This window comes from Sprattus sprattus, assembly GCF_963457725.1.
Source record: "Sprattus sprattus genome assembly, chromosome: 3".
Lineage (NCBI taxonomy): Eukaryota > Metazoa > Chordata > Actinopteri > Clupeiformes > Clupeidae > Sprattus > Sprattus sprattus.
This window is the reverse complement of record NC_137922.1, coordinates 7,971,735-7,983,974: the sequence shown is the minus strand read 5'-3', so window position 1 is coordinate 7,983,974 and position 12,240 is coordinate 7,971,735. Positions and strand designations below refer to the sequence as shown.

The window sequence follows — 12,240 nt, the reverse complement described above, 5'->3', positions numbered from 1 at the left end:
TTTTAAAGCAGGACGTGCACGCGCAATTTAGCTGATGATTTTAGCTTGGGATAAATTAACGAGAGGTTAAAATAAATTAGCGCTCGTCGCCAGACGCGCTTGGCCTGTTCTCAATTAGCGAGCTAGTTAATCTCCAGTTGCGAGCTAAATTATTTATCTTAGCTTCAGTTGTACGCCGAACAGGGCCCTGTTGTTATAATGCAGAGCTGCCAAGCGTCACGCTTTGAGTGTGACAGTCATGCAATTTGACCACTTCTCACACCACACGCTACACTTGACATTTCTCATGTTATTTACCCATTCAATAGTCTATATTTTTATTTCCATGATAATAAACCTTGGTCCTCGTGGCTTCGAGTAACTCTGATTGACTGACCGAGAAAACCAATCCGGCAGTCTTTTGTGCCCAAATCTAACCAACCACGGAAGGCACCACGCAATATAAACCAATCAGAAGCAACGTAAGGCGGGTCTTGACACAGGGGTGCAAACTTGTCACCTTTCGGCGAAATTCGTCGGATCAGACACACAATATTTAACAACAGTACAATTGTGGTGGTTATTGTGTGACTATACTGCCATCAACAGGTCAGTCACATTAATCATTCAGTGCTGCTATAAAGTGCTCTAACCCTTAATGTGCAACATCACATTTGGAACGGGATCCTTACTTATGTGGTAAATAACAACAAAAGAAAGTTGACTAAATGAAACAGATCTAACCTACTAACTAACATAATTAACAGTTCACCTCAACCTCATTTGGATTAGCCAGAAATACAATTAGTATCATCTCTCAGAGTGGTTCGGTGGAGGAAGGATTGGCCACTCTTCAGAAGATAACTGTAAGAGTAATGGTCCTTGACACCATCTGTTACGTTTCACAAGGCCTTGCATGGTTTTACCACTAATGAGGTCATGTACCGGATTCCTAGAAGCATCAACATATATCCAGGCCCGGAGAGGGTCATTCTGAACTAGTACCTTCTCCTGTGTTGTATAAGGAAGTATAGACCCAAGAGTACCTTCTCCTGTGTGGTATAAGGAAGTATAGACCCAAGAGTACCTTCTCCTGTGTGGTATAAGGAAGTATAGAGCCAAGAGGGTAATTCTGAACTACCTTCTCCTGTGTGGTATAAGGAAGTATAGACCCAAGAGCAGGGACGTGCAGTCATAGGAGGCAGGGGAGGCCTAATCATATATATTTATGTATTATGAAATAAATATTCATATTTCTCTAGTTATCTGTGTTACGAGTGTCATTGCTGCATGATTCCGATCATTTTGAGCATTTTTATTATCAAAATCGCTGAATTTGAGCATTTCCGGTTCCCAGTGACAGTGATCAGCCATAGACGTGCCGTGTACTGAGGCAAATCTATGGACAGCTGAGCCAGTGCCTCAGTAGGGATTGCGCAATCACTCCAAACTGTGTTTTACGCATGCGTGCGCAAGCGCAGAACCTTTGAGTTGAGCTCAAAATGCATTGAAAAATATTGCTACTGAGGCAGGCAGTAGCACGGATTCAGTGAAGGGGGCGAGCATGAGCGCAATTCTCGGGTATATAGTCTGACGTTGGACTCCTTCTACACACTTCTACTTGACCTTGACGGCGAAAATGGAAGATTGCATTGCTAACCTGAAGCTTTCAGTTCAAACACGAAATGATTGATAATGGGAGACCAATGCTGGAGCTAAAAGGTTTGCTTCAAACGACGGGACAGAAGGTATTGGAGTGTTTCACGTTTCCCAACGGGACTACATATTCAGGCGTAACACGGGCCTCGCTAAGAAAAATGCCTTGAAGTTGTGAGCAGAATAGGTGCTATTCCTGAGCTAAACTACTGACTGCATTCGCTCAAGAAGAGGAGGGAAATCACGGGAGAAGACAACGGATTTCCACTGAACTATACGGACAGTCGTGAGTGGATTACGTTTGTTTCACCTCTAATTGACGGTTACGAGCTCCAACAAAAGTGCACCAACTTTAAATTATACTGGTCAGTAGAACATTTGTAGGTATTGTGTGCTATATCTGCGGTGTTTAACTGTTTGCTTGTGAATATGTTGTGTTAATAAATATGCAATTGTTTTTGTCTAAACTGCGAATTCAAAACTCTGTCCGAGTCATTTAAATTAGCATCCCAAAACCGTAGTTATATTGTCCCTAGACAAAATGAAATGAGCCACATCATTGGTGGGAGGGTTACATACGCTCGCTTGATACTATTAATATCTTATTTGACAGGGTGTAAAAGTTCAATTAGCACACCGGTTGTACGTTTAGCTGTAAGCCTTGTAAAAGTTAGGTTAACAAGTCAGTTAAGTATTGAGCCGCATAACTTCTTATAATAAAAAAAAAACGATCGTTTAAAAGTAATAGTATTAGACAATGAAACATACAGTTTTTTCAGTCCTGGTCAGATGACAAATTTTAAACCATATGTATTTTTACATGTATGATGTATACATTTACATTTTTTTTAAACAACAAGAGATCGGAATGACAATCACTTCCGGTTTCTGTGCCTCATCAGCTAGGAACCTCACCGCACGTCACTGCCCAAGAGGGTCATTCTGAACTAGTACCTTCTCCTGTGTGGTATTAGGAAGTATAGACCCAAGAGGGTAATTCTGAACTAGTACCTTCTCCTGTGTGGTATGAGGAAGTATAGACCCAAGAGGGTAATTCTGAACTAGTACCTTCTCCTGTGTGGTATAAGGAAGTATAGACCGAAGAGGGTAATTCTGACTAGCTAACACATGGAAGATGTTGCACATGGTGGTATCTTGATGGGTGACTGGTCCGTGCTTGTAACTGAAGGTGTCAGCATCACACTATCAGCTTATCCCTAGCGTTGACTCCTGTGCTTCAGACTTGTCATGTTCCAACCACAGCTCCAGTTAATCTGGTCTGGCATCTTCAGGCAAGTGGTTTATGACTTCAGGGCAGTTATTGGGCCAATTGCGTATTTCAAATCCTCCAGAGACCAAGAGGCCTCTGAGATTGTAGCTCAACTGTCTTGCTTCCCCACACATATGAAGTGCTCAGGGGCTTACCACATTGTTAAAAACATTTTTCAACGACATCTCAGAAGGATATCCATGCTGGTTGCATCTATGTGCCATATTGTATGATAATGTGATGATTTAAAAACAGGGCTAAGATGTGTGTTACGAACACAAAGGTTTGAATATGGTATCTCAACAGAAAAAAAGTATTGCCTCCAATTAGAGTCTAGTTTTTATGTTATTGTATTTAACATTTTGGTATCACCATGTTTTTTTCCTAAGAAAGTTTCAGAGACAAATTTAACTTTCAATAACTTTATTTCTGAATTTCAGGGGTAAGGACATATTTGAGGTTTACTCTTTACATTCTATGCACAGCGGGTGTTGCACTGGCATGCCATATGGGCCTCAGCAGTCTCCCTGAGGTCCACACTCTTCTCAGAGATGTTGCTCAGATCCACAGAGCTGGAATCTAAACAGGAGAAAAAAAAACAAGTAATGTCAGATAAGCTGGCTCTTCACAACACAAACATATGGATCAAATAGGAAATCGGTTTTTAAGACTTACCAGCGGGCAGACACTGGAATCCAATGGTGACTGGCATGGTCTTTATTGGCAGGCAACCGGGCAGACAGCGCAGCATTGGCTCAACAGAGTAGCAGTTAGACTCCTGTCCGTCCACAATCATCTGCTTCTCCAGTTTCACAGATTCAAGCTTCAGACGGCACTCTGAAACAAATACAAAGATGTTTCAGCACATTACATGTGACAGACCTTTGTCTAAAAATAAGTAAGTGATTGCTGAAAGGTATCTCTCTTACGAGTGTTGTCACGGCAGCTCTCGGCAGGAAGCACCCAGGAGTGGGCGAAGCTGGCAGGGCTCTTGGTCTGGTAACCACTGGGGGTGGAGTACTCCTGTTTGATCTCTCCGTCGGCTTTACCACACAGACCACAAGTCTTGCCCTTCATCCAGTCCGCAACATTAACCTGTAGGACACAGTTGTACTGAGGTTTAGTCCTTTTGTATTTCTTCAATTGTTAGTGCACATGTAAGTTGCATTCAAGCTGTATTTACCCTCAATGTTTCCTTGCTGAAGTAAACCTCCTGAAGACCAAGGCTAGGAGCATAAAGTGCCAGGCCCTGAGCTTTCTGTCTGATCTGGACGGAGCCTAAAACCAGAACCACTTAATTATAAACACAAATAATAAGCAAATCAGTATTTTTGGATTAATAGAAGATGATGAATAGGTTTAGTTTACCTGAGGGATGATGGTAGGGAAGGCTGGAAATAGGAACCTCCATTCCATTGACCTTTACCAGCGCATCACTTCCAGTGGGGTACAGGTCAACATCCCTGAAGAAGGTCACAGCAAAATCTTCAGCTTTCCGAACCCAATCATTTTGATATAATGGGGTACTCACTATTTAAGAATACTCACATATCAGCAATCTTCACGTTGATGTGGTTCTGTTCAGTGAGCTCATCCTTCTTCAGCAGGACCATGAACTTCAGCTCTGATGTGCAGTCCTGGGCCAACACCTGGGAGCAGGAGACGGGCATCTCATTCTTCAGCCTTCTGTTGTTGAATGTGGTCAGTGTGTCTTGGACCATGCTGCACTGGGCTGAAATACATTTAGGGTTAGGGTTAGGGTTAGGTCTCTGTTGTTGAATGTGGTCAGTGTGTCTCGGACCATGCTACACTGGGCTGAAATACATTTAGGGTTAGGGTTAGGTCTCTGTTGTTGAATGTGGTCAGTGTGTCTCGGACCATGCTACACTGAGCTGAAATACATTTTAGACACGTGAATGAATGGATGGCTGATAAAATAATAATATGAGATGGCACTTACAGTCGGGCTGAATAATAATGTTGTATCAGATGTTAACGCCTACCTGAGGTAGCCTCAGCATACAGGGAGTGCAACTGGTCAAGAATGTTGTCCTCGGGAAAGGGGCGGATAACAGCATCAGCACCAATAGGCAGGGCAATGGGCAGAGGCAGGGCCAGTTTGGAAAGAGTCATCTACACACACAAAGCATGCAGTGTGATGAACATCAACACGACTGATGTGTTTAGAAATCATCACAATGAAAGTATTTGGAGGTATTTACCTGTGGCAGTTTTACAATGACATCGACTGTCCTCTCGGTAGGGATGGCAACAGTCAATTCCAATTCTTTTTCACTGTTCTTGGCTTTACTGACAGTGACTCCGGCCATTAAAGCAGCACCAGGGATGTACTTAGCCAGCCTTAACACAGATAATAAACAATATCAAGAGTATATGTGGAATGGATATTTACCTAAAAATATAACTCTTTAATGTTTAATGACAGAGTACCTGGTTGCATAGGTAGTGGCAATAGCAGGGATCTTCACCCACTCCACCTCCAGACGTGCTGCAGGGCTGGCACCAAGGAGACCAGCCTCAGCCTTCAAGATGGTGGCAAATTCCTGGCACTCTTTTCCCCAGCCAACCTTAGCCTAATTTCACAGAAGATTCAAATGCTTAAATATTTACACCAAAGTCTCAAAATGACTTTAAAGCCTTGAAATGTGACAGTGTCGCACCATGACTTTGTGTTTGCTCAGGAGGACACCATCAGCACAGATCTTGAAGTGGTCAGTCTCAGCCAGAGCAGAGACGATGGTCTGCACCCTGTTGTTGGCCTTATCAAAGTAGCCAGCAACCTGGTATCCCAGCAATTTCTTATCGGCTCTCACAGCACGGAGGAGGACCACCACAGCAGGAGCGACGGCATTACCAAGGAACTTAGTCTGGAAGTACGGATAAAAGGTGACACACATTTCATTTTTTAATTAATTTTCACCCAGACCCAATCCATTACTATGAGCTTTGTGGCATTTGATGGACCTCACCTGTTTGTAAATGGCCTCAAAGCTGGATGCACTGCTTCCACTGCTTCTGGGGTCTTGAGCGGAGGTTCTCTGAGAGACGAGGTACTGAGAGCAAAGCCAAGTCATCAAAGTCAGACCTCATTTGTACTACTGATGCAATTCCAGTGGATATATTGATTTCTTACATTCAATGGATAAAAATACGAATAGATACGATCATTTTAAAGAATGAGAGGAATTACCTGATCTTTGTGGAATTTCTTAAAAGGATATTCCTTAAGTGAAACCTATGGGATAGTGAGATAAAAAAAAATGGCAAAAGAATGTTTTACTTTGTGTGTAAACAAAATATAACAAAGCAACTCAGAACAACCTCCAAGCACATTTAAGTAAAATGATCACAGTCATATTCAAATACAATTTTGAGATATCTTTACATGAAAGAAAATTATATATGATTTGATGTGGCCCAAACTCACCTTTGACATGCTGGAGCGGGAAGAGCTGGAGGAGCTGGAAGAGCTGGAAGAGCTGAGGAGGCTGCTGGAGGCAGAGCTGGAGGCAGAGCTGGAGCTGGAGCTGGAGCGCTTCACAGCAGGCTCAAGGATCTTCTTCAGTTGAGACACGATTGCTCTTCCCTCAGCGCTGTCCTCATCGATGATATTGATCTCCCTCAGGATCTTTTCTGCGGCCTTGGGGCCAACCTGAACCTCAGCCTCCAGTCTCTCGATGGCTGGGCCATCAGCTGTACAAAAGAAAGAAATTAGTAAAACGTTTCTACCACGGATCCTTATCTTTTGTAAAAAAAAAAAAAAGTATTTGAAAAAAATACATTACCTGGTTTCACAGCAACCAAAAGGGCGTGTTCTCCAATCAGGTTGAGGAGAGGGCTTTTCTTGATGAGAGCAGCATTGCTAGAGGTGAGTTCAAAGCATCCCTTGAGTCCCAAGAAGGGAGCTGGGACACACATGGTCTTGTAGAATGGAGCACCAGCCCTCAGCTGTGGTTGATAATCATTTGCCATATCAGAGTAAATGATCTCAGAGGACTGGGACTGGGACTACAAGGAGGACAGGAATAATGAATGAATAATAATAAATCATGTTGTTGTTTATTTTACAAAACGAGATAATGAAAGAAAAGAAGAGTTTTCCATGGACTTACTGAACTGCGAGAAGTAGAAGACATCCTGGTAGAGGCAAACCTCTCTGTGGACACCCGTGGTGCAGCAACAGCTGGGACCATTGGTGTGATTCTCTCAGCTGCAAGATCCTCAATGTTGCGGGCGATTGCCAGGGTCTCAACACTAGGAACAAATTAATATGGATAAATGACAAAGAAATATGACACATCAAACCTATTTTTAATATTTAAATGGCATGGACACGAGTATCTTTACCGGATTTTGGCAATGTGCTCTGGTGCCGCGACAGGGAGAACTTCAATCTTGAAGTTCAGTTTGGGAATATCTGCTCTTGCTTCCAGTTTAGCGGGCAGCATGGTGAAGGCCTTGGCTCTAGCCATGAGCGCAGCCTGAATGAAGGCAGTGTTGATTCCCATCACAGCGTAGGTTTCCATAGCGATGCTACAAAGGGAAATAAAAACCTTAAAGGACCTGCACTTGAGGAATAACTACAACTGTGTGGAACATTTGTGGATGTTAAAATACTGGGCTGCAAGGAATATGTGTGGAACATTTGTGGATGTTAAAATACTGGGCAGCAAGGAATATGTGTGGCTGTGTTGTGGATTCGTAAGAAGAGGTGAACCTTGGAGCGGCCTCAGCTTCCAACTTGATGTCTGTTTTCAGAAGCTCAGCAGCAGTGATAGCACTGAGAGCCTCAGGAAGAGGTGGGGTGATGATTGCCTTAACTGGAACATTCAGAGGAAAGGTGTCAGGTAATTATAGAATTGCAAATGTTATAAAAGGACAAAAGAAAAACAGAGCAATGGAAATACATTGTTTTTGGATACCTATATTATATCACGATGGGTAGAAATCAAATGATCATCAGTCAAGTCCTACCTTTAATGGTGGCAGCAGCAACAGCAGCAGAGTAGAGACTGAGTTCCATTGGCACACCAACAGCAGTGGGGAAGATGCGACGAATCTCAGCAGCCAGAAGAGGCTTAGCGGCCTGAACTGAAATGCCAGTCTGCAGTGCTTTCAGGGCATCCTTCAGCAGGTTCTTGGCACCGGCACTAGTGGCAAGCTGGAGATGGGAAAGATAATAACACGTCCATACTGGAAATAGTCTTTCAAATACTTAGCCACACTAAAACAATGCCCTAATATACAGCTCATAATTCTTGTGTGTGAAGTGGAAACAGTAAAAACTAAATTCCTTACCTGAACTGCCTGATCGACAAGAGATTTGTCAATGTTTGCAAAGGCAATCTCCTGTCCAAAGAATTTGACATAGACGGACGCCAGTGGCTGGCTCGTTGGCAAGGCCTTCCATTCAGCAATCTACAAGTAACAGAAGATACGATTTTGTAAATACAGTCAAATATGTGGAAATAATGACGTGAAAATGATTTTAACTTTTACTTACTGCCTTCATGACGCGCTTCATCTTGGTGAGCCTGTCGTCCTCCAGATCTGTCAAAGCACGAGTTTTCAATAGGGCCTCCTGAATTCCCTCAGTTCTAACTCCAACCTGAGAGAGAAACAGTGCGATCAGAGGAGCACGGTGATCAGGGAGATGGAAGTTGTTTCAGTCGTACACTGTATCCAAGCTTCTTGTTAGTCAACCCACCTCAAGAACATCAGCAGCAGCTCCAGCAAGATAGGCACGAGCTTTGGCCACAACGGCTGTGGGCAGAATAGTGGCACCATCGTTGATGATGAAAGCACTACCAGCAGCACCAGCCATCATGGGACCTTTTAAAAATAGAGAATTTCATGTTAAAGTTGGAGACATTTTTAAATGAATTCAGGGTTTATCAAGAAAATTGAAAACCATGCTTACTTCTGAAGATATCAAGGTGGATTGCTTTGCTGAAACGGTAGCTCAGTCTGTCCAGCTTTGGGCTCAAGATCTTGATGGCAATATTGCTGGCAGCAGCACTAAAATTGGAATGAATGGTCATGTTAGACTTCTAAACATGGTTTATGAGGAAAGTAAAATATGGAAAGCCATATAAGGGTGCACTTACACAGTGGCGTAGTCTGGGGCAGTGCTTCTGGTGAGGGATCTGATGTAGGAGTACACAAAGCTGACAATCTGCATGCTCGTCTCCTTCTTGAGAACGCTAGCAATAGTAGACACCAGTGCAACGGTGGGTTTGGTCTCAAACAGAACCACGGCCGCCACCATACGCAGCTCAGGGTGAAGAGCCTTGTCCATGAACAGCTGCAGAGCCACTGGCTGAATCTACAAGACCCAATACATAGAAATAATCAGACATGAAACTTAGAATTTTCCAATGGCCGGCCCATGTCAACAGAAATGTGGCTAGGCTCACCAATTTAGGTTCCTTCTTAGCAATGTTCCTCAGGGCCAAGATGGCGTCGACTTGAACCCTGATGGGGAGAGCAGCAGCGGCGGAGCCAAATCCAGGGAGGATCTTCATGATCGGTTTAAGACTGGCGGGGTGGCCAGCGTTACCCAGAACTTTGACCAGCAGGGTGATTTCAGCAACATCAGCCTTAGCAATAGCCTCAGCTGCAAGTGAATGGATGGGCTGGAGAAAGAAGTTGAATATTTTCAGTCACTTATATAAAAAAAAATATGTATATTTAGTGAAAATTCTGAGAATAAAAGGAAAACAATTACCTTCAGGAGTTCAGCTGGGCAAGTAGGAACTGCACCACAGTGCTTGGCAATCATGGTACCATAACCAAGCATAGCAATCTCACGCAGAGCTGGGTTTGCCAGAACCTTCTGGTGGTGTGCCAGTGTCTGTGGGATTAACAAATATGAGTTATAAATATTTTTCCCTACTAAAGAATGTTATTAAAACCTATAATGCTTTGGTGCACTTACAGAGATGAGTCTGATGATCTCCACATCAGCAGGAACCATATGCACAGCAGCCAAAAACACTTGAACTGTTTCGGGAATGGTAATGTCATCAGCCAGGAACTTCTCCTTAATGAACCTCAAAGCGACTGGTGTTCCAACCACAGGAATGGCATCCAGAATCCAACGTCTGAAATATTCATGTTAGTCAGTACATTGCACAGGAAGATCTAGATAAATATATTTCCTTTAATTACTGAAAATGTATTCTGCATCATACCTGTATTCTGGTTTGGCCTTAAACTGACTCCAGATGGCTTCAACGTTCTCCAAGCTGGCCACACGCAACACCTGGATCAGCTGGATGAACTTCAGAGGAGCATCCTCATGGACCTTAGCCACATTGTTTGCAACCAGATGGTGCAGAATTTCCACAACCTGAAAAAATATACAGAGATTGTGAAGCATCTGAAAATGTGTTACGAAAATGGTGTCGTATAGGAAATTGAATGAGCTGTAAAAATGTCACCTGAGCCCGTGCGTCGCTAATCCTCAGGAGCTGAATTGGAGTCTGAAGAATTTCAGTGGCGAACTCGTAAAGCAGGGACCCGCGCGCCATGTAATCGGCCTTGATGGGCACAATGGGGGTTTTCGCAAGCTCCAGGAAGGTCAGGCTTTGTCTGTAATTGAAAGAACACATATAATCTGCCCTCGAATCAACAAATGAGCTCTATTTTGTGAATTGAGAAAATGCTAATTATGATAAAACCCATACTTGGCTTCCATCTGTGCAACTCCACCCATCTCAGCAACAGGTGTGACCTGATGAAGCTCCCGGACTGTTGCTTCAGTGATCAGAGCACCAGTGGCGCTTGGTTTCATGACGTAGCTGTAGGTTGCGGCTCCAGTCAGGCTGGTTGCTTTCTGTATGTGTGAGATTGGACAGTTGTTAGGCATCGCAAGGTAAGCATTGAGGATTCATACACCCAATGTACCCAATGTACTTTATATGATTAAAAGCAAAGGGAATACCCAATGGAAAAATAAAGAAAAAGTGCTTAAGATTGGAAAGAAATAAAAGATATATCTAAAAGAAAATGTGTAAAAAAAAAAAAAAAAAAAAAACTTGTGATTAAAAGTCACTAATACAAAGATACATAATATAATTGAAAGATTTCTGGAAGTGGAACTGTGTTTATTTCAACCTAGTGACTTAAGGAAAGTTAAGTTTTTGCTGCAAGTCAGTTGTTCATTAGAAAATGTACATGGCCAAGCATGAACAGATCTAAACTAAGTGACCTTGTTCTGCTTACCATTGTTTCCAAGTAAGCCAGGCCCAAATCCTTGATGATCCTCTCCTGGCAGTTGTTGAGATCCTTGGACTTGGTGACAACAATGCGCCCTGCCTTGACATCCTCACTGATGACGTAGTGAGTCTTGCACACTCCCTGAACTCCAGCCTTTAGATCAAAGATGGATATTTTAGTAATATGGCAGTAAATCACGTGAAAATAGTAGAATATAGTTCTTCATGTTGTTTGGTCTGACCTCCTGCAGTTCATAAACATTCTGGGTCTTCTTGAGGTTGAGCTGAAGAATGTTGAGGATGCCTCTGTGGACATTCAGCACTGTAGTGGAAACACCGGCAGGAGCAAACACCTTGCCGACCACACCGTTAGCGTACTCAAACTTGATGGGAATCAGAAGCTGAGCTCCCAGTGCTGAGGTGAGCTTGGTGGCTGGGACGAAGGGATCCTTTGGCCAGACACCGCTGTACTCAAAGATCTCAGGATCCAAGAGCTAATGAAGTGAAATTGAGCATTCATTACTAATCATGGATTCAACTCATTTTAAAATACAGTTTTGAAATAGATTAAATAAAATATTCTATTACCTTCAGCAGGTAGGTGTTCCCAGCCACAGCACTGATGAGCACCTTGCTGCTGACTTTCATCCCTGCTCTGGCCAGACCCTCCACAGGGAGACCGCCCAGGAGCAGTGCCTCGTACTTGTACACATAGGTCTTAGCGGCAGCAAACTCAGGAGCTGTCGAAAGGGGAATGTCTTTTACTATATATCTATTACTATCTCAGTTTACTACGTAAATTGGAGAAGGCAGATGATATTTCAAAATGCTGAATTTGTCACTTACCAAGGTTCACATGTTGACTCGCTGAAGAAAAAATAGGAAATTGTTCAAGATATACAGTATTAAATGAAAAAGTACATTTTAGAATGGCATTAGAATACAATGGGTACTTTTTAATACAATAACAATAACTAAGGTTTTAAAAGATAAGAGCCACCTACCCACAAGGGCTACAGTCAGAGCAAGCACAAACAGCTTCATGGCAGCTGGATGTAAAGGATCACACCAACACACTGCTTTTAAAGCCCACAT

The 12,240-nt window shown here is 43.0% G+C and overlaps 1 protein-coding gene across 1 annotated transcript; it reads right to left on the bottom strand.

Moving 5' to 3' along the window:
- Positions 1-3,380: 3,380 nt before the first annotated feature.
- LOC308361898 (vitellogenin-like) lies at positions 3,381-12,240 on the bottom strand (the record flags this gene model as incomplete). The annotated part of the gene is made up of 34 exons (XM_080834374.1): positions 3,381-3,484; positions 3,581-3,742; positions 3,835-4,000; positions 4,089-4,183; positions 4,274-4,368; positions 4,454-4,637; positions 4,909-5,038; positions 5,128-5,266; positions 5,357-5,499; positions 5,587-5,793; positions 5,896-5,979; positions 6,117-6,161; positions 6,354-6,619; positions 6,712-6,922; positions 7,039-7,180; positions 7,274-7,459; positions 7,644-7,746; positions 7,901-8,087; positions 8,225-8,344; positions 8,430-8,534; positions 8,634-8,758; positions 8,847-8,944; positions 9,034-9,251; positions 9,343-9,561; positions 9,654-9,779; positions 9,864-10,029; positions 10,120-10,277; positions 10,369-10,519; positions 10,615-10,763; positions 11,153-11,299; positions 11,388-11,639; positions 11,734-11,885; positions 11,992-12,012; positions 12,150-12,240. The coding sequence occupies 34 exons, from the start codon at positions 12,238-12,240 to the stop codon at positions 3,381-3,383; spliced, it is 4,947 nt and encodes a 1,648-aa protein (XP_080690500.1).